General features: G+C 35.3%; 1 protein-coding gene across 1 annotated transcript in view; it reads left to right on the forward strand.

Moving 5' to 3' along the window:
* The window catches only part of GABRA4 (gamma-aminobutyric acid (GABA) A receptor, alpha 4), a 66,834-nt gene that overhangs the window by 11,442 nt on the left and 33,002 nt on the right, over positions 1-22,390 (forward strand). Inside the window, exons 3-8 of the mRNA XM_008584387.1 lie at positions 4,730-4,797; positions 6,418-6,638; positions 6,838-6,920; positions 9,712-9,855; positions 12,842-12,994; positions 19,363-19,622. Of these exons, the coding sequence (XP_008582609.1) occupies positions 4,730-4,797; positions 6,418-6,638; positions 6,838-6,920; positions 9,712-9,855; positions 12,842-12,994; positions 19,363-19,622 (929 nt within the window). The remainder of the gene's footprint in view (positions 1-4,729; positions 4,798-6,417; positions 6,639-6,837; positions 6,921-9,711; positions 9,856-12,841; positions 12,995-19,362; positions 19,623-22,390) is intronic.

Here is a 22,390-nt window from a genome sequence, read left to right on the forward strand (position 1 = left end):
GCAAAGCACTATGCTAGTTTGGAACTTCAAAGAGGATTAAGATTTTGCCTTTGCTGTTAAGGGTAGGCTCCGCATGAACAAAACAGGAAATATAGGTATAACATGCTATATACTAGAGATAAAATTGCACATTTGCTTAAATAATTACTGATTTATTTTTTATGATATAATACAGTGCAGTAAGGCTAGAACACACTTTGGAGATCCCTACAAGAAGGTTAGAATTCAGGCTCTGGCATACAGTATTTAACCTCTGTGAGCTCAGCTTCCAGATCCATAAAATTCTCATGATAATAGCACATTTGAAGAGTGTTGTGAAGATGAAATGAAATAGCATATGGGAAAAGTCTAGTATCCTGACTGGAACATAATAGATCTTCAATAAATAGTAATTATTATATATCTGCTTTTTGTTCTTTGGAAAAACCCATCCGCTGTGAGTAGTTATACACACATGTGATCCTACATCTGTCCGTTCTCCGTTCTCCGTTCCCAAGTTCAGGCCACCATCATCTCTCAACTTGACTCGTATAGCAGCGTCTTATAAGAGCCCCTTTACTCTTGCCTTCCTGTTATTTATTGTCCATACAACTGCCAGAGTGATTTTGTACAAAATACAATTCAATCATATAATTTCCTTACTTCAAACCCTTGGTGCTCTCCTGGTGAGATTATGAGCTACAAATCAAACTTGTTACCACAGCTTATGAGCAAAGGCAGAGGTAGTGTGAATATCAAAGGGAGAAAACTGGGGAAAATAACATAAGAAAAATGATTAACTTTTGTGTTCACTTGCTATGGCTACCGTAACAAAGTACCATAGATGGGGTGGCTTAAACAACAACAAATTTATTTTTTCACAATTCTGGATGCATCAAGGTGTCAGCGGGGTTGGTTTCTTCTAAGTACTCTCTCCTGGGCTTGTACATAGCCATCTTCTCTTTGTGTCTTTACATGGTCTTCCCCCTGTGTGTGTCTGTGTCCTATTCTTTTCTTGTAAGGACACCAGTCATTTGGAATTAGGACCCACCTTAGTGACCTTGTTTTAACTCACCTATTTAAAGACTCTCTATCCAAATATGTACATATTCCAAGGTACTGGGAGTTAGGACTTCAACATATGAATATGGAGGGAACAAAATTTAGCCCATAACAACCTCTTTATCCATCTCCACATCTTTTATTCATATTTATACAAGTTCTTGTCCGTGTAGTTTTAACAACAGTCACTATAGCATATATTATAAATGTGTTGCTTAAAAGAAGCCACTTTTCAGAATATAAGCTCAGGGGTAGATGCTCTGTCCAGTGCTTCTTGGTTTTCATTTTGTCTTTGTGGCATTTTTTTTTTTTTTGAAATTTTTTATTTTTTTATATCTATTCAAATATATTAAAAATGCTTCATGGAAGTTTTTTAACTTTTATTTTTTAGAACCACTTTTTTTAAATGGAAACATAATTGCTTATACACATTTGTGAGGTACAGACTTGAATATTAATACCTGTATATAATGTGTGATGATCAAACCAGGATAATTAGCATATCCATCCTTACAAAACGTAATCATCCTTTGTATCCATTGGACCAATTTCCCGCTAAGCTCCCCTACATCCCCCTGCATTTATCACTCTCTTCCTTCCTCACTTTGCTTCAGCCCCACTGGCCTCTTTTCTGGCCTTTCTCTGCCTCTGAACATCTCCCCTTTCTGTTCTCTCCACCTGGAATCCAGTTCTCTCAGCTCTTTCAATGGCTCATGCTCATCCTTCAGGTCTAGTTTAAGTCACTGTTTTGAAAAAGCAGCTTTAACTACAAATCTAGAGTGGTCTTTTCAGTCTCTCACTCTTACCAGCCTGTTTTTTTAAATTTTTCTTTTCAATCTTAGCAATGATAGCATTCCGTCATTTAACTTCTTTCTTTAGTATTTATCTTCTGACTCCTTCAATACCTTGTTAACTCCTTGAGGCAGAGAACTCACGAGTGAGTCTTGTTTGTCACTGTAGCATCACATCACCTGGCATGGAACCTGGCACACAGATAGTGCTCACTCAATAAATGTTTATTGAATGAGTTTCTCAATGAAGTCGCTTTACCAATCATATGTTTTTAGGATCTCACTCAATCTCAAAGATCCATACAATCATATAAAGTAATGTCACAAACAAATACTGAGGTTATAATTCTGAACACAAAACATTTTTTAAGAATCATTTAAAAAGTAGTATGTTATGCAAGAATTTGAAAATGTTGTTATCATGAAAGCATAACTACAAGAATTAGCATATACCCACACACCTTAAAAAAATCTATAAAGAAAAATATCATTGGCCTATTTCTCCCTCTCCTAGACTCCCTTGGAATAAAAACTTTGTATGTTTTACATAAAATATATTTATTGTCATTTATATAAAAAGTATATTTTATTTGTATAAAATATATGTGTTTAATATATTTATATATCACATATTATATATTGTATTTTAATATTAAAACATTAATATTTTAAATTAAATTAAAATATCAATATTTTATAGAACACAGTGTTGTAAATACTATTCTAGAAAACAGAAGAACACTGTAAATTAAAGTGAACAGCCTCATCTATGAACTTAGAAATGTTAAGTTGTCAGGCTCTACCTTACAACTACTAAATTGGCAAATCTGGGGGTGGGGTCTAGCAATCTGTACTAACAAGCCCTCCAAGTGATGATGTAGTTAAAGTTTGAGAACCACTATCCTAAACTGATCTGAAAGTAACTTGATTTCTCAAGGATCTTGTTAAACAGTCTATTTGACAGGACATAATAACCTTTATTGTCTGAGTACCTTATTTCCCCTTGTCCTGATCTGCAATGGCATAGTGTTTCTGCTTTTTAATACTCTTGCAATTAAAAAACTAACAGAGTGATTTCTCCAACTTGTGAACCTATTTGAGTGAAATCACAGTCTTCTAGGGTTCAACACACACTTGTATTACTATTAACTATTCCTGGAACGATTTAGCTTTAATGAGACTATTATTACCATGTTGTTGTTGTTTCCAATTTCTCATTAAAATAAAAAAATTAATTAACTTATCTGATTTCTAAAGATGTCATTTTTAAAAATTTGGTACTTCGAAGGCTGTACTTTTCCTAGATACTTATTGAATAAAGAATTTTATCTTCCGGGCCGGCCCGGTGGCGCACTGCTATAGTGCGCTGCTTGGGAAGTGCGGCGGTGCTCCCGCCCGAGGGTTTGGATCCCACATACAGACCGGCCACTCACTGGCTGAGCAAGGGGCGGGAGCAACACCGAGGGTTGCGATCCTGTGGCCGGTCATGAAAAAAGACAAAAAGGAAAAAAAAAAAAAAGAATTTTATCTTCCTTCCTGAAACTTTCTTTTGTGGCTCAATCTTCATCCTTTAGAGTGAGAAACATTTGGATTCATTTTTATGAGGATCACTTTAGACCTAGGGCATTAAGTGATACCACCTCTGTTCTTTGCCTTTTTTTGGTATATATCCAATTTCCCAGCCAGTATGCAAAGGAAATATTCCATCTTGATAGCAGATGTTATTCTTTCCTGTTATGGACCATCTAGCCTTTGCCCATAGAGCATTATAAATCATCCGCTAAGGAATTTTTATATTTTATTAGTAATAAAATGCTATAAGATCTATAATAATAACTACTATCATTATTGAACACATTATGTTCTAGTGACTGCCACAGGTGATTTACATATATTATCTCTGCTAATATGCATTAAAATCTTTACTCATGAGGATACATGACTTCACCATTGTCATACAACAAGAGGTGTTAGAGCCAAATTTTAACTCCAGAATTCCTGATTTTAAGCACAGACTAAATCCAGATTGTAGCAATATTCCTCTGTCTAAAATCTGTGTCTGCCATATTGTCATCATGCTCCCACCTTTCTCTTCTTCCGAAACACCTCTATACTTGTTTGTGAGCCAGTCATATTTAGAGGAGAGAATCTCAGCAGTGGCCATTGTCAGAAGCAGAGGGAAACTAATATGGAATGAGTACTTTCATAACAGAGTCACTGTGTCTAGTGTCTCATTTGAGCAGTTTCATTTGATTTCTATCAAAATCTTGCCTGAAAGGTGTGGTTGCTGCTATTGAGGGGTTAAGTAACTCGCCCAAGATCACGCCGTTACTAGGTTGCAGAGTATGGATAGGTGTGATTTATAGGAGAGCTTGCTTTTGACCCCAATCATCAGGGGCTGGTGTGCCTATTGTTAAAGGTGACAGGAATCATTTTTTAAGTTATTTACCAGTATCCCCAACTTTCCAAAGATGCATTCCTTACAGCTGTTAGGTTTTTCTCCTCTTCACTCCTGTGGCCACATTTCCTCTTTTAACAACTCAGTTCTTTATAGAGGCCAATCAGATGATGGACTATAAAAAAAAAAAAAATCACAAAGGCTAAAAGCTTTTGCGTCTCTGCACTGACTGTTGTAACTGTGCCCAGGGGTGATGTATCTTTGAAAAACAAGGTTCCCTGGTAAGTAATTGGGGTTTCTTTGTGCCTGTATGTAAACACTGTTTTCTGGTTTTGTTGTGCTTTGGTCTACATTTTTTGTAGAGATTCATTATTTCATTGAAAATTTAAGTTGCTTGTAAAAATGTAGTATACCTGTATTTACTCTTTAATTTTCTAACCCTTCTAGTCTGTAAAATTGGTAATTATTTTTTCACACTTATTTACTTCATACCTACTAGGTCCTGTTACGGAAGTGAAAACTGACATATATGTCACCAGCTTTGGACCTGTTTCCGATGTTGAAATGGTAGGTATCTGGAAAATTTAATGTACCTCTTGAGGTTTGAAGAAAATATGCAGAAAAGAAGGCAATTAATATTTATTTCATTTTCAATCACACAAAGCTAGAAAGCCGAAGAATGGCCTAATTAAGCAATAGTTTATAAAGAGTAAGACATTGAATTTACATATTATCATTAACATTTGAAGTCATTCTCAACAAAGAGAAGAAATTTTTTATTACAGTCATCTCCCCTTGTCCTCAGGGGATAATCCAGGATCCTCAGTGGATACCTGAAACCATGCATAGTACCAAACCCTCTCTCTCTCTCTCTGTGTGTATATATATATAATGTTTTTTTGTATGAATACATACTGTGATAGAGTTTACTTTATAAATTAGGCACAGTAAAAGATTAACAGCAATAAGTAATAATAAAATAGAACAATTATAACAGTATGCCAGCATCGGTACTCTTGTGCTTTGAGGCCATTATTAAGTAAAATATGGGTTACCTGAACACAAGCACAGTGATACCAGACAGTGAGTTTGATAACCCAGTCAACTATAAAGTGACTAAGGGGTGGGGAGCATCTACAGTGTGGATGTACAGTACAGAGGGATGCTTCATGACATCCCATGCAGGACAGCAAAGATCTCATCATGCTATGCAGAATGGTGCACAATTTAAAACTTATGAATTGTTTATTTCTGGAATTCTCCATTGAATATTTTCTGACCTCTCTTGTCCATGGGTAACTGAGACTGTGGGTAGAAAAGCCATGGATATGGGGGCACTACAGTACACTAGTACAGTAGCACATACTTGGGTGTATAGCACCCGTAGCATAACCTTGGGTGTAGGCTTTTGTGTTTGTTTATAAAACTGTTGAGGAGGTGAAAATTAGATATCAGAATTAGTTTTGTTGTGAACTAATTGTGTACACTATATTATATTCCTAATTGCATTTATTGTTTCATGTTGGCACAATTGCTTGCTGTCTGTCCCCTGCCCCTCACCCCCTTTCTCTCTTGCTTAAAGAGCTTATAATACCAAGTGCTGGTCAAACAGAATTCATCCATTCAATTGTGCTATCTTATATCAAATATATTTAGCTTACATGACAGGGAAGCTACTTCACTTTTTTCCTTATCCCTAGGCTCCTAGTGATTAGAAATCCTTGGGTTATCTGATTAATTTTAATAAACTTTGTGGAAATAAAATTTGTCTTTTACATATTTTATTTTGTTTTAAAGAAATGCCTGCAATTTTATCCTTCATTATGCAATGATATTTGCTACACATTAACTGATTTTTTTCTTTCTGGTCTAAGGTAAAGCACGACTGTAATTACCTGGAAGTTTTATTAAATTACAGTCATTATTCTTGAATGATTAGTATGCATAGTAATTGATTTCTTTTAAGAATATAGAAGATGAAGGTATCAAGATGGACATAATATACTCTAACTGCTGGGAATCTTTTTGCTCCATTGATTTAAGATCTTTTCTGCTTATTTATTTTGTTTTTATCTGGGGTAGTCTTTTTTATGAGTGAGAAAGAGGCTAGAATTTAATGCATTTTTTTCCTGTATATTTATGTGTAGTCATCCGTGATTTGAATATGTCACAAATGAATTTCCCTAGGAATACACAATGGATGTGTTCTTCAGACAGACGTGGATTGACAAAAGACTAAAATATGATGGCCCCATTGAAATTTTGAGATTGAATAATATGATGGTAACAAAAGTATGGACCCCTGATACTTTTTTCAGGAATGGAAAGAAATCTGTCTCACATAATATGACAGCTCCAAACAAGCTTTTTAGAATCATGAGAAATGGCACTATCTTATACACAATGAGGTAATTATTTTTTTCTTTTTCCTTCTTCCTTTTTAATCTTATTTCCTTTCTTTTTTTTCTTTCCTTTGTTTCCTTCCTCCCTCTCTCCCTCCCTCCCTCCCTTACTTCTTTCCTTCCTTCCTTCCTTTCCATTTCAAATATCTATAAAATTATTTTGAAGAAAGGGTTGATTTTATTTAATTGCATTTTTCCGTCATAGACTCACCATAAGTGCGGAGTGTCCCATGAGATTGGTGGATTTCCCCATGGATGGTCATTCATGCCCTTTGAAATTTGGGAGTTGTAAGTTACAATAAAAATGCTGTTACCTTTATGAGTGCTTCTTACAAGCTGATAGTTACACTTGTATATGATTTTTCATAATTCAGCATTTAAATCATTGTCCATCAAAATAACAATCCACGGTTTGAGTTTTAGGAAACTTTTATTATTTTTTTAAAATAAAGAAGTAAAAACAACCCTCTTTCCTCCCCCAAAACCAAAAACCTATTTGCTACAAGCTGATAGTTACACTTGTATATGATTTTTCATAATTCAGCATTTAAATCATTGTCCATCAAAATAACAATCCAAGGTTTGATTTTTAGGAAACTTTTATTATTTTTTAAAATAAAGAAGTAAAAACAACCCTCTTTCCTCCCCCAAAACCAAAAACCTATTTGTACAGATAGATTAGGTAGGTTGAGTCATAATTAATAGGTTGGTGGTCACTGGTGACATTTAGGGACCTCTGAACTCTATGTGTTGGTGGTTTAACACAGAAAGTGACAATGAAAATGATTTTTTTGTTATTGCTTTTGTAATTTAACAGTTTCTTTTGTGAGCAGTGTCCTTTATGGCAGGCTTGGGAAAAGGCCAAAGTTAGTTCTGGGCTTCCCAACGTGACACAGATTAAAATAACATAAGCAGCACTGTTAGCATAAAAGTGGCTGAAGCATGACAAAAGCATAGTAGGAGGTGTGTTCTGAGAGAATATAGTGCCTCATAGACCACAATAAGATATTTGGATTTTATCTGAAAACTGTGAAGTCTTTGGAAGATTTTACAAAGGAGTTTGGCATTCCTTGGTTGACACTGCACAATTCCATCTGTTTCTTTAGGGAGCGGTTGTAGAGAGGCTGAAGTGGAAGCAAAGAAGAGCTGGAGGCTGTTGTTTCAGTACAAGTGAAGATGGTGGTGGCTTAGACAGGATGGTCCTAGAGGAGAAATTGTGAGACAGACATGTTTGGGATATTCCATAGAGATGAAGCCCAAGAGGATGGGACAAATGGATAGGAAAGAATCTGAGATTCCTTTTCTCAAGCTCCCTTCTCTGAGATGGTAGAAAATGTGATTGCCTCTTCTAAGGTCTGCTTCAAAAATTCATGTCAATCAGAATCCACCAAAAATAGATGTTGGCTTTTACTATTGCTTCAGACTCTTAGTTGCACTGATTGTGAAACCATGGCCTGCTATCATTGCTCATTGCTTAACTTGATGAGAATCAGCAGTCACTGTCTTTTTATAACTCCTAGTAATCACAATGTTCAGTGGGCTAACTTGAAGCTAGAGAATCATTTGCTCCCTGACCAATGACTTAATGACAGAAGATAAAAACAGAAAAATACATAGATAGTATGGGTGATCTCATTGTGGCCAGAATTAAAATCCATTTGTGCTGTAATGGTTTAAATTTTACCCAAAGTAGTTCTTACATAAAGGAAGTCCTTTCTGCTCCCCATCCCCCCTCCAGTTCTCATAGAAAGCACTCTTCAGAGTGTCTTGAACATAGCTGGTGCTCAGTCAGCATTAGTAAAAATAAAGAAAGCACATCTTGGAAGCTGATGTATTTGATTGAGAATTAAATTAGAAGTGCATTATACTCAGAAAGTAAGGATCCTTAATTACCGTGGAAAGAGAAAAAAAACTATGTAACTGTTTACAATTTACAAGAATGAGAAAAATCAGGAAAGAAAAAGATTATTCTAGCAAGGTAGGGTAGCCAAGAGAAGAACACCTGATTTAAAATGTCATAGACTAGAACATAATATACGGGGGCTTTAAATGTAAAATAAAGTGTGAATATTCTTTAGGAGACAAATGCTGACACATAACTATGTATAATGCTACAAAAGCCTTATAGTTTGTTTTGCAAGGCTGTTTGTAAAGATAGTCTCCCTAGGTATTGATTCCTTTCATAGAATTTAACAATTCCATTGAGGACCTACTGTGCTCTAGCCATTTTAGGAAGGATTGGGGTGGGGTGGTGACACATAATTCATTTTGGTTCTTTTGAACTTATTTGTGTGTGAGCCAAGCTGTCTGTTCTGGGTAGACTGGTAAGCAAGCAGCTGGTCTCCAATTGCACTGACTGCGGAATAATAGAAAATGGGCTTAAATTGCTGCTGGGAGGGATTTGTTGAAGATGGAAGGGAAAATGTCCTGATCGTAAGAGTTCAAAAGTAGTAGAACTGGTTGTGTAATTATATTCCCTGGAGGGCTTTACAAACAGCATAGCCAGTTGTCGCTGTGGAATGGTTCCCAAACACCATGAGTACTGCCCAGAGGCAGAGTCTGGAATAGGTGACCCCTGGAGAGCTCTCCCAACAGTAGGATTTGTTTTTTGTTGTTGTTGTTGTTGTATTATAGGCAGCATCTGGTACTCTTCTAAATGGCAAAGCTGTATTAGGATGGAAGAAGTCAGTATTGGACAAGCACTGGAAGTGAGTTAGAAGTGAAAGAAGTAGGACGGTGATAGCATTGTTTTGGGGGGGTTAATATATCTGCTTTCAACTGCTTATCCTATTAGCATGGAGACATATCCAAGTGCATTGATACCTATATGGCATTTTAGATGCTTCAGTTTTAGTCTCTCCTACTCCAATTCATTGGCATAAAAACAATAAATCCTGTTGAGTTGCAAGACTATTTACTTTTTATAGTTTCTAAACCTTAAGCATGTTTGAATAAATCATAATGAATATAATTTTCACTTATTCCATCTTTCTTGAATGTGTAATCATCTTAAGTGTTGACCACCAGTTCAGGCAAAAAAGGAGCAGTGAGTCTAACCGCATTCTATACTCTCATTCAGATGCATATCCGAAGAGTGAGATGATCTATACCTGGACAAAAGGTCCTGAGAAATCAGTTGAAGTGCCAAAGGAGTCTTCCAGCTTAGTTCAATATGACTTGATTGGGCAAACTGTATCAAGTGAAACCATCAAATCAATTACTGGTGAGATGTTTAATGATTAAAGTCAATATGCTACTTGGCATTAGCAATAGAGTTTTGTTCTGGCTTTTTCATTGAAATATATAGTATTTTCAGGGGAACGACCAAAAATTTCCAGAAATAGAGTTGATGCATAAATCACAGCTCAGAATTTTTTTATTTATATTTATAATCTTAGTTTAAAAGAAATTCTGAGTTGGTGAGATGTGAGAAATGAGTTGGTTTTCTAATTCAGAAATAATAGTGATCAAATATATTAAAACTATTCTCAACAAAATTATGAGGAAGGAAGTCTGACCCTGTTTTTTTGTGTGTGTGCTTTCCAGAAATATTTTTTTATCTTGCCCAATTTTATGGTGCTACCTTCCCCCTTTTTTCCAAAGTAAAAGCAAAATCTAATGCTTAATTAAAAAGTATATTGAAGGTATATATTAAAGTTGTCACATGAGTAGGTGGGTATTATTATTGATGGTTCTTGGTCTGTATTTGCTTTTGGAATGTGATGGAAAGAGTCATAGCATCTAGTTTTCATCACAGTTAATGGGGGAGAAATTGTCTGATTATTGCTTGTCTGAAGACTTTTCCTTATATACACATATCACCAGGGAAAAACATTTTTTGTTTTGATGATAATTGTATTAGTCCATTTGGGTTGCTGTAACCTGGGTATACCATAAACTGGGTAACTTACAGACAACAAAAATTTATTTTTCACAGTTCTGGAGGCTGGGAAGTCCAATATCAGTGTCCGATTCAGTGTCTGGTATGGGCCTGTTTCCTGGTTTGTGGAACAGTGCCTTCTCACTGTGTCCTCACATATGGACCCTCCTGGGGGATGGCACTGGGGCCTCTTTTATAAGGGCACTAATCCCACTCATGAGGGCTCCACCCTCATGATCTAATCATCTTCTACTACCAAAATCCTAATATCATCACATTGGTGACTAGGTTTCAATATATGAATTTTGGTGAACGACAGATATTCAGATGATAGCAATAGTTAAAATTTATTCATTGGTTGCCATCTGACAGGCAACATTCTAAATTCTTTCAGTGTATTAACTCATTGAATTCTCATAACCACCACTGTGAAGTGGATACTATTACTATCTTCATGTTTCAGATGAGGAAGATATAAATACAATGTATTTAAGTAACTTGCCTGAGTCATACAACTGATAAATGGCAAAACCAAAATTCAAACACAGGCATTTTGACTTCTGAGTGCATCTTCTTAAAAGGTTCTTGACTGACATTTCAGAATGTTAGGATCATGTTAGAAAATGAGTAGGTGGAAGGTCTGGAACAAAGGTTTGAGATGATGAAGATTTTTGTTTTTTGTTTTAGGAAAATATTGATAAAGTAGTGATGTGAAAGGATGTGAATCTAAAATAATCAAATTCATAGAAGTAGAGATTAGAATGGTGGTAGTCGGAAGCTGGGAGGAAGGGAAACATGGAGGTATTAGTCAGAGGACACGAAATTTCAGTTGTACAGATGAATATGTCCTAGAATTCTACTGTACCATATAGTGCCTATTGTATTGCATACTTAAAAATTTTCCAAGATGATAGATTTTAAGTGTTCTTGTCACACACATAAGAATAATGATTTAAAAAAAAGGTGGGAGAAAACTTTTGGAGGAGATGGGTGTGTTTATGGCATACATTGTGCTGATGGTTTCATGGATATATACTTATCTCCAAACTAATCAATTTGTATATATTAAATATGCACAGCTTTTTGTATAGTAATCATATCTGAATAAAGTGTTTCAAAAACTAAAATTAAATAAAACAAATAAGGGAAAATTAATTATGGAGAAATAAAATTAATACATGAGGTTTTGTAAAAAAAAAAATAGTTAGCCTACTGTCTCCTCTATTAAAACTGTTTTGTATAAATCCACACACTATGTCTTTTTTCATGAAATCAATGGCTCTTCTCCTCTCTTTTAAATTCCCATGATTATTATCTTCACAAAGCCTGACATGACTGCCATCATTTTGGGGAACCCCATTTTCCATCAATTATGAAACTTTGCAGAACCTTCTAACAGGGCACTTTGCCTCTCATCTGTCCAGGAAAAAATATTTTTTGAAAGACATTTGTTTTTTCACCCTGCAAGTGGGATTTGAAACATATCTGAGAGGTTTCAAGGTTTTGGGACCTTGGGCTTCACAGTCTGTAAATAAGGCTACTGCTTCATAAATAACTTTGTTGATATGTACCTTTCAGATGTAACAGTAAAAATCCTTATCAACAGCTGTCAGAAATCTTATCGTTCGTTTCACGTATTAGATTTTTAGGTTTCTAAATACCAATAAAACATGCTTGAACTCAAGGATGTTATATGTGCCTCTATGTTATACATGTCTGTATTTATCTTCATATATATAACATTTAGAAATACAGCTCTTTCCTAAAACTAAGGCAGCCTCTCTCTAAGCTTGTGTGTGTATGTGAAATATATATGAATGAAATATATTTATATATATAAATTTAAACGTGTATTTATATATAAATAAAAATATATTTTTTGCTTCTTCCCAAAATGAAGCTTTGTATTTTCATATGTATTCGTGTGTGTGTGTGTGTGTGTGTGTGTTTCCATTTTTTTCTAGTGGTTTTCTGTAAAAGTTAGGTTTAAATTCTGCTTTTAGAAAATGCTGAAAATGAAAGCTAATTGCTTTAGCAATATTAGACCTTCAAAATAGAAAGCACTGCAAGAATTTTTAATAAAGTTATAGCTCAGTTTATTAAATTGCTTAATCAATAAACAGAAGAAAAGTGTTTTTCTGTATAATGACGTTCAGTATCATTTTTCCTCTACTTAAGAAATTACATACTTTTCAATGTTTGCATTGCTGTGCACAAAGGATCGTTTCTTTTCTTAGAATACTGTTTGTTATTCTGAAATATGATTATGAAGCCATTGAATAATTGCCTGCAGAACCAATAACACATTTTCCTCATGTTTTCTTGTCAGGTGAATATATTGTTATGACGGTTCACTTCCACCTCAGACGGAAGATGGGTTATTTTATGATTCAGACGTATATTCCATGCATTATGACAGTGATTCTTTCTCAAGTTTCATTCTGGATAAATAAAGAATCGGTTCCAGCTAGGACTGTATTTGGTAATTGCAATTCATTATTTGGGTGTTTTTGTCCACATTACATTTTGATCATGATTCATGGGAATAGCCCTTAGATATATCTAAGAAAATATTAAAGACTCACATATCAGGCTGTACTGAATAAAGACTCATATAAGCTTTCATTTTTATCTAGCCAATACAAAGTAATAAGGCAATGCAAAGTAAAGGGAGATATGGACAGTCCTTCCTTCCTCTGGGGCCAGGCATGAGATTTCTCTTGTTGAAAACCAGGCAGGTGAAGACTAAATGTGAATCTGGATATAAGTTCACCTTTAGTGATATTCTTGGGTTCCTAGCATAATCCTGTGTAATTGAATTAAAATTATATTTAGGTGTTAAAATGAAATGCACTGGGAGCTTAAAATAAAACAAATAAAAGTTATGGATGAATGAATATGAAAGCCTTAGAATAATTTGGCTTTTAATGAAGAGGAACAAAATTCAAATAGTTTAAATGCATTGAATTGGAAGGTATGATGTGCTTAGTTTACAAGCTCACCATTATATTCTACCTCCGTATCTTTTTCTTCTAAACTACTTTTTTCTTTTTTTTTTTTTATAGTGGCTTCACATATATAGTTATCTGAACCACATGAAGTCCAGAACATATGAGTTTTAAATTTTTATAAGTGTTAATAAGTCTTTTACATATCAGTCATGCTTTTAAATAGTAAAATTAGTTATGATTACATTTATTTAACTTAATATCTTCCTCTATACTTTCTCTGTTCATTGTGAGTAGCAAAAGCATTCAGTGGTGGGATAAGAAGGAAAACGATCAGAATTCCTCTGGAATGGAGATATAGTCCTCACAAGAGATGTCAATTTCTCTTTGCTTTTCTGTTTGGTAGGATCACAGCCATGGTATAATAATATCCCTTATCACACAAGAGCTGAAGGGATGCTGGTGAGAAGGAACTGGAGGGAGTGGGAGTTTTCCATCCTACCTCCTCATCCTTTTAGAGAACTGCTGATAAGGGTGTCTTAGTGTCCTCAATGGACCTGAAATACCCACCGCAGATACATTTCTTCCATAAACAGCCACTGTCTCTTTAATCTTAGGTTTGCCCAAGAAAGTATTGGAATCATACTGGAGAGACTCATAGAGGGTTAATGTTGGGGGCAGGGTGTGATCTCAGGAAGGCAGTGAGCAGTTTTAATGGTACTTACCTACTTCACAGAGTTATGAGAGTTCAATCAAAGAATAAATGCACATTGCAAGTGTTGAAGAAATTTTAGCTATTAAATACAGGTGTGAAAATGAAAGAGAGAGACAACGAATCTAGGCTTTGGGGGCCAACAGGCTGGGGGTTAAAACCCAAACCTGCCACTTATTTTCTTTATCCATAAAATTGTGATAATTCATACATCTCTTCTTCATAAACTAGTGGGGATTTAAAGAGTTATGTACAGCACTCAGTACGGGGTACCTGGAGCACTTAGTTCATATTAGATATTCTCTCCCATACTTTTCTTACTTAGGGGAGATTTATTGTGTTCTTACTTGGCTTCCTTGATTTTTAAGTGTCTTAAAGGAAACATATATCTTCCTAGTGTGTACTACCAGGCACTCTGCTAAGTTTTTGATGTTCATTATCTCATTTAACATTCGCATGAACCTTGGTCTTTGCACATCATGTTTAGAGGCAGCCTGACTAGGCTGGAAGTCTCTGCTGAGGCTGAGCACCAGATCATAGTTCCTTAACTTTTCCTAGTACAAAAAACATTAACATTTCAGTATCATTGAAAAATTTTAAAAAGCATATGTTTCTACTAGGCTTTAAAAATAAAAAAAAATCACTTGAACACATATTATTCATTTTTTCTATGGTCATAAAGAGCTTCTAAAACAGAAAATATTGGTCCATCATAGGTGCCTCTGATGAAGAGGTGGGAGTATCACACGTGCAGACTCTGGAGACAGAAAGCCTAGGTTCTAACCCCAGGGTCTACTTCTTATTAGCTCTGAACCTTTACTGAGTTACTTCTCCTTGTTTCCTCATGTGGTAAAGCAGGATGAATGGTTGTACCTAACTCATAATGTTGCTATGAGGATTAAGTGAGTTAATTTGGATAAAGTACTTGAAATAATGCCTAGCACATAGTTAATACTATTTAAGTGTTATTTATTAATAAGGCATTCCATGCTGCCCTCTACTTAATTTATGAATCGCTGCTTGATACTGTAATGTGAATGTCCTTTGTGTTTTATCATTATTGTGATTGGTTGATAAGCTTTAAATGCTTCCTTGATTGATTACAAACTGGCAGTTGTTCTGTCTCACTTGTCCCCAAATAATAGAAATTTCCAATGCTGTGGGGAGAAATAGCACTGATTACAGCTGTACTCACCCAATATCTCCTATCAAAATAAGATAGTATAAGGAAATTAAGTAGCATGTAGCAAGGATTCTAGTATTATTACTAGTGCCAATGATGAGAGGATTTGCCAGATACTGATGAAGTCATTTTATTTAACCTTCACTATAATTCAGCAAGGTAGGCATTGCTATTTTTTTTACAGATAAGGAAAATGGCTTAAAGTTATGAAGAAGATTGTATAAAAGTCACACAATTGTAAATTGTGGACCGAAGACAATTTCTGTCTTACTTTGAGAACTCAGCCATTCTGTCTTCATAGGGGGAATGGGGATGTGGGAACTTGTGGACAATTCCAGAGCTGCTGGGTAAGATAATATGGATATGTGCTGAAGATATTTTGTGGGTAGGTCTTTTCATTTGAAATTTGTTCCTGTTTTGTGCCCATGTGCCAAGATTTTAGTTTTAGTTGATAAGGGAAATATGCCAGTGCTTAAGTCTTCAAAGACCTAAGATATATCAGAATGGTAATCATTAGACTATCACTGAGGGCCTAGGATGGTACTTTCATAGGGAAGTTAAGTTTTAAGTATTTGGGGGCATTAGCATTCTATTTCATATGAAATTTAAGTGAAAATAATTCTAAGCTATTTTTTTTTCTTGCCTAATTCTTATTTCCCTCTTCACTCATAAGGAGAGATCATGCAAAAACAAAACCAAAAAACATTAGCGTAAATATGAGGAGCCAAGTGTGCTAAATTCTCTCCAAAGGCCTCTATCTCCAAAGCTGTATGCCTGTAAGTCTTCTAATTATTCCAGTATAGCAAAACATTAAACATGAGTAAATGCCAGCTGGCATATCTAAATCATTGCTATTTCATTTTCTAGAAGTGGCCAGCCAAAAATTCACTCTTGTGTACAGTCTTAGCCTACTCTTACACATCCTTTCCCAGCTTCTGGGCCAGCCAATATGGTGCACATTCAGCATTCTAAATGTAGGGACTGGCATCAATACTTGAATGTGTCAAAAAAAAAAAATTATGGCTTTTAAATGTATTCAGGGTAGACATCGGCTAAGCCATTTACAACAGAATCATTGTTTTCCTAGATGAAGGAAGAATAAATTCTTCCCTGAAAGGTTGGTTCGTATTTGCTGTTCCCTGGTGTTTATTGAACTAAATCTCTACCTAAAACCAGGTGTAATAAGCACATCTTTGCCATCCTAGTGTTTTCCTCAAATATGAACACCAAGCTGAGAGAACTTTTTAATGTTGAAAGAGATGGCAACTTTTAAACATTTTGCTGTTTACTCCAGCTACTTTCCTAATTTTGCCAGCAGTTATAGTATAGGAACCATAACATCTGGAGGGCTATTCCACAAACTTTGAAATCAAGCCGATTCAAAATAATGAAAGAGAAATTGAAAGTAGCCACAAATCCAGCATTTGTGTTTGTCAGCCTCCACAGCATCATTTAACTTATGAACCTGGAGGTTTATCTCCCTTAACAACAAGAAACTAATTTGTGGATTCATAGCTCAATAATTGCATTAGTAATTCTGTTTGCTCAACATGAAAGAGTGCTTTTTTTTCACATGAGAGTAGGAGATGGTGAAGACCATTACTTCTGATCTGCAGGAAAAATCGTTCTATTATGAAAAATAAGTAAAATGTTCAGAGTAATATGGGGAATCCTAAGTTGCTTATATTTGAATTTTAGAATCCTTTTTGTTTATCACATTATGGTCTCTGTGGAATTTTCTGAGTACTGAGTAATATTCTTATTTAGACGGCACTATTTATATTTTATTTCCAGTGCTTTCATCATAATTTCTGTGACATTAGAGAAAAAATACTGCTTACATATCTAAGAAAGTTGTAAAAATTTCTGAATTTTTAATAGACTATTAAACTTAAATTGTTATGAATAAGAAAAAAATTTGGGCCGACCCCGTGGTGCACTTGGGAGAGTGCAGCGCTGGGAGCACAGCGGCGCTCCCGCCACAGGTTCAGATCCTATATAGTGATGGCCGGTGCGCTCACTGGCTGAGCACGGTGTGGGCGACACCACACCAAGGGTTGCGATCCTCTTACCGGTCACAAAAAGGACAAAAAAAAAAAAGAAAAAAGAAAAAAATTTGATTGATCCTCAAACTTTGTAGCTAAAATTTTTCAAAGTAATTTTGCAGTTTATTCATATATTTCCCAGCCAGCATGGGAATGGTGTCACCTTTCTGAGATTCAAACTGGAAACCTCAATGTTCTATGGTCTCTTTCTGAAACAAAGTCCAATAAATTCATAATATTGCACTTTCCATAGATACATAAACACTATGCCTTTGACTGAATAAAGTCATTTTAAAATCTATTTAAACTAATAAAATTCTAAAAATACCATAACAATTTTTAAAAAGGAAAGACAAACCAAATCCTCAAATGTCTCTACATAGTTTATGGAATGTTTTTCAAAGATCTATAGCTTATCTGCTACACAGTTGCTCCAATTTTTCATGTTCTGGTATTGAAGATTGAGAAGAGGAGTGGAATTCAGAGAAAATGAATAGGTGAGGAAGTAGAAAAATGAGTTTTCATTTCCTGTGCATTTATCATGTGTCTGGCACTATGTGAAATATTATGGTAAACCTGAAGCAGTATGAGACATGTCTGCCCTCGAAGCTATGCTCAGTCGAGTTGTGGAAACAAGGTTCATATTTGAGGGACAGTTAGGGAACAGTACTAGGCAGAATACAACTAAATGCTGAGTTGAGGAGAAAATGTTATTTTTCTGAAATCAAAACATTACTATTTATGGTTGCGTTGGCCTCACTATCTCTATAGTTGAACGTGTATTATTTGCCTTTCAGCTGGGGATTGGCATGGATTGGAATAAACAGTTTAGATGCCTTCATCATTATCGTCATCACCATCATCATCATCATTCCCAAAGACGTGGGTGTGTCAACTTCAGGAGCTGTCTAGGCATTATATAGAATAAGTTCAAATGGATGTAGTAAATCCCCACAGGAATTACCAGGCTCAATGAGATCATATGGATTAGATAGATAGACATAGATGCAGAAAGGGAGAACTGTACACATATTAGCATCCTTAAATAACGCATTGCTCTATAGCTCCAGTGGCAAGTGGAATTTTTCTACTGAGAATGGGGACTGACTTTTTTTCCAGGCTGAGGAGAAAGCTTTCCTAGAGGTGGTGCTTCAGAAGCCTGTTGATAGAAAACAAGTACCTCTGTTCTTTTTGCAGATATTTTCCTGCCAGCTGTGAACTGATGGGTGGTAGACATACAGTATTTTTAAGGCCAAATTTCTCTAGAAATCTATTTGTCTAGAAATATACTTCTATATAAATTAAGCTCCTTCATGACTAGAAAAATTATTGGTTTATTTCAATAGATAATAACCAGTTAAAGATAGGAAAGACTTATTGATAATTTGTGCTTTTTTCTGGCAGTGACTCTGAATAGCAGTGGGCCATGCTTTCCCCAATAACTTTGCTGCTCCAGTTTAGGAGGAGAGTGCTCCCAACTTCCCATTCCTAGCTGAGAATCACTGCTTTCATGAATCACTCTTCTTACTAGGTGTGTGTGTTGAGTTCCTCAGTTATGTTGGCTCAGGTTCTAATATCAACCCGCTATACACTATATGATATATCCTATATGCTATATACGTACATACATACATATATATATGTCTTATATACTTTTAATCTTTATAGAAAACCCAGTAGGAAGGTACCAAATTAAGCCCAATGAGTTTCTCAAACTTAATCCAAGTCATATTGAGTCAATGATTAGAAATACCGGGATTTGAACCATGTGTGTGTCTCACTCCATAGCCTGTTGTAATTTCACTAAGCCACTAGGATTTGAATCCTACATCAAATATGGTTTTGTTTGAGTTATTGTAAGCTTTGTCAACCCCATCCCACCTAATCCCCTGGGGCTTTTTGTTTGTTTTGCGTAGGAATTAATGGTAAGGTGTTTTGTCTCTTTGCTCTTTTGCTTTGAAGGAATAACCACAGTCCTCACCATGACCACACTAAGCATCAGTGCACGGCATTCTTTGCCCAAAGTGTCCTATGCTACTGCCATGGATTGGTTCATAGCTGTCTGCTTTGCTTTTGTATTTTCGGCCCTTATTGAGTTTGCTGCTGTCAACTATTTCACTAATATTCAAATGGAAAAAGCCAAAAGGAAGACATCAAAACCTCTTCAGGAAATTCCAGCTGCTCCAGTGCTGAGAGAAAAGCATCCTGAAGCACCTCTGCAGGTATTTGGCTTAATCTCCTTCAGTTTAAGATTTAAGCTTCTTGGTCAAATTTGTGTTGCCCCAGGGAAAAAGTGAGAACTTGAAAATCCCAATTTGTAAGTTATTTAAACATTTAGAAAAATATAAAAGGATGCTTATGAATTTAAACTTTAAAATGGTGATTGATAACTTAAAAATAAAGCAGCTCTCAATGAGCCAGATGTAGCTGCTTCAAACTTTCTTTAGGAATTCAAAGTTTTTGACAGAAAGGGGACAAATCTCATGTATACTATTAAGAGGAACCCGTGGATGTCTTTGAGTGGGTTGGAAAGGCATTTTAGTTGAGTTCATTGAACAATGTGCAGCAGTGGTTCTTAACATGGCCCCATGTTAGAACTACCCCATGGGGCTGGGTAGGGCCTGTATCCTTGTATTAAATAAGAAAACAAAACCAATAAATAAGAAGACCCATAGTTGTAGTTGACATACGTCCAAGATTGAGAATTCTTTCCTGAAAGAGATAGATCTAAGAGGATGTGGAAAGCCTAATAAGAACTACTGTAATTCATATTTAGCACATCAGTAACTGTGATGTAAAAAAAAAGCAAAAATTTTAAAAGTGTCTTTTTCCTCACGAAGTACAATTGTTCAAAAATAGTAAGACCTTCATGAAAATAGGAAAGCAGCAAAGCAAATAGGCAACCCCTCTCTCTCTTATTCGTTTACTCTCTTTTCTCTCTTCCTTTTCCTCTTCCTCTGCTACTCTGTTCTCTCTCTCACTCTCTCTCTCTATCACTCTAGCTCTCACTGTCACTCTACTCAGCTTGTTGCTTGAGTCAGCAGACAAATGTCTGTGGTCACTTACACACTGCCTATCATAGTTGCCACAAATGGTAGTCTACAACTCCTTTTTTCTACGTGTACTCAAATCAAAGTGTGTAGAAATCATCAGCTGTATTGTCTACAGGCGACAGCTCAGTTCATTCATTCATTCGCTCATTCAGTAAATATGTATTTAATGCCAACTATGTGCCAGGATCTTTTTAAATTCTGGGGATAAAACCCCAGCAAACCCCCAGCAAGTATCCTGCTATGTGGAGCTTATGTTTGTTTGTGTTGGGCTAGGGATGGGAGGCAGACAATTTTTAAAAACTACAAATAATAAAACAGGTCATGTGTTAGATGGCGATAGTGCTCTGACAGTGCTAAAGCACTAAAGGTGGGCAGGAAGTGCTAGAGCAGGGTGAGAAGAATGTGATTCTGTTCTCAGAGAGAAAATGACACTTGAACAAGTTAGATTAGGTCTCCACCTGGCAGGCGTTAAGTGGTCAGCATCCTGCAGCTTGTAGCTCTGCTCCTGCAAGGCTCTAGGAGCTGGTCTCTAAGAAAGGCATGTGAATAGGTAGGAAAACAAATGCCTTTCCACTAAGTGAGTTTAGATAGCTTATGTTTTCCTCTAAATGAATCCATTCTATTGTGATTTTCAAAACTATCAGGATGCATTTTGCGTACTATTTTTAGTGAAAAAAATACTCATTGAGTGTGCAGTTTTACTCTCTTTCCCATTCCCCATAGGTAAACTTAAACTCTGCCTTTTATTGTTATTTTATTTTGCTTTGCTTTATTGGTTTGAAGCATCAATAGACGAATTCTATTTTGTGGCTCCTTTCAAAAAATCCAACCTTGGATTTATGTATTTTTTTCACTGTTTGTGTTTTATAATGATTGATTCATGATTTTATTTAATTCCATCTTTCTGTAGGTTAATTTTGTTACTTTTTTCTAGCTTCTAGAATTTACTTCTTATTAATTTATTTTCAGTTTCATATTTAATAATAAAGTTTTCTTTATTATGAGATTTCCTTTTCATATAGCTTTAACCATAATTCATAAGTTTTGATATATGATATTATCATAATTATTTGCTAAATATTCTATAATTATGTTGCTTCTGCTTTTCTTTATGAGCTAAGAATTATTTGAAGATAACATTAGAAATTCCAAGTGGGATTTTGTTGTTGTTGTTTAACACCATTGCTAATTTTTAGTTGTATTGCATGTATTTAGAAATAGTACCTACACAGATTTGAATGTTACAGATATTTTCATTGTGCCCTAAGTTACACTAAAAGCTTATAAATGTTTGATGGCAGTTTGAAAGGAATTATTTTTAGTTATTAAATTAACTTTATTAAGGACATTATTTCACCCTTTTAATAAGTCACCTCTAGTCTTCTTGATTTTTCAAATACCAGGAAATTCATGAAAAATTCTCTTACTAATATTATGAGATTGTGCAAACTTGGTTTCATTTTAAGTTTTTGTTTTATACATTTTGATGCTACGATATTCGGCATGTAAACATTCATACTGCTCTACTTCCATATCAGTCTATGCATTTAATTATAAATAAACTTTTTGCTTTTCTCTCATATAATACTTTTATATTATCTCATATAATACTTTTTTAATAACACTTAATCAGAACAAAGCTATTCTGCAGAATTTCCAAAGAACCAATAGTCTTCCATTTCTCCCTGAAACATATCTCTTGACTACAGCAATTGCCATTGCCAGTAAATGCTTGGTTGAGTTCATCTGATTGGTTAAGTCCATTCTGATTCAGTAACTGCTCTTTGCAGCACAGTTCACTTGCTGTGTGCACATGGCATATCCAAGGTCAAGATGGAATTTGTGAAGGGCATACAATCACGCAATTTAAGCATTGGGAAGGGCTTTAAAATAAGTCTAGTCAAAATATGCATCATATGCTTCATGTCCTACACAAT

The sequence above is a fragment of the Galeopterus variegatus genome, unplaced genomic scaffold (assembly GCF_000696425.1).
Source record: "Galeopterus variegatus unplaced genomic scaffold, G_variegatus-3.0.2 Scaffold3253, whole genome shotgun sequence".
NCBI classification, from domain to species: Eukaryota; Metazoa; Chordata; class Mammalia; order Dermoptera; family Cynocephalidae; genus Galeopterus; species Galeopterus variegatus.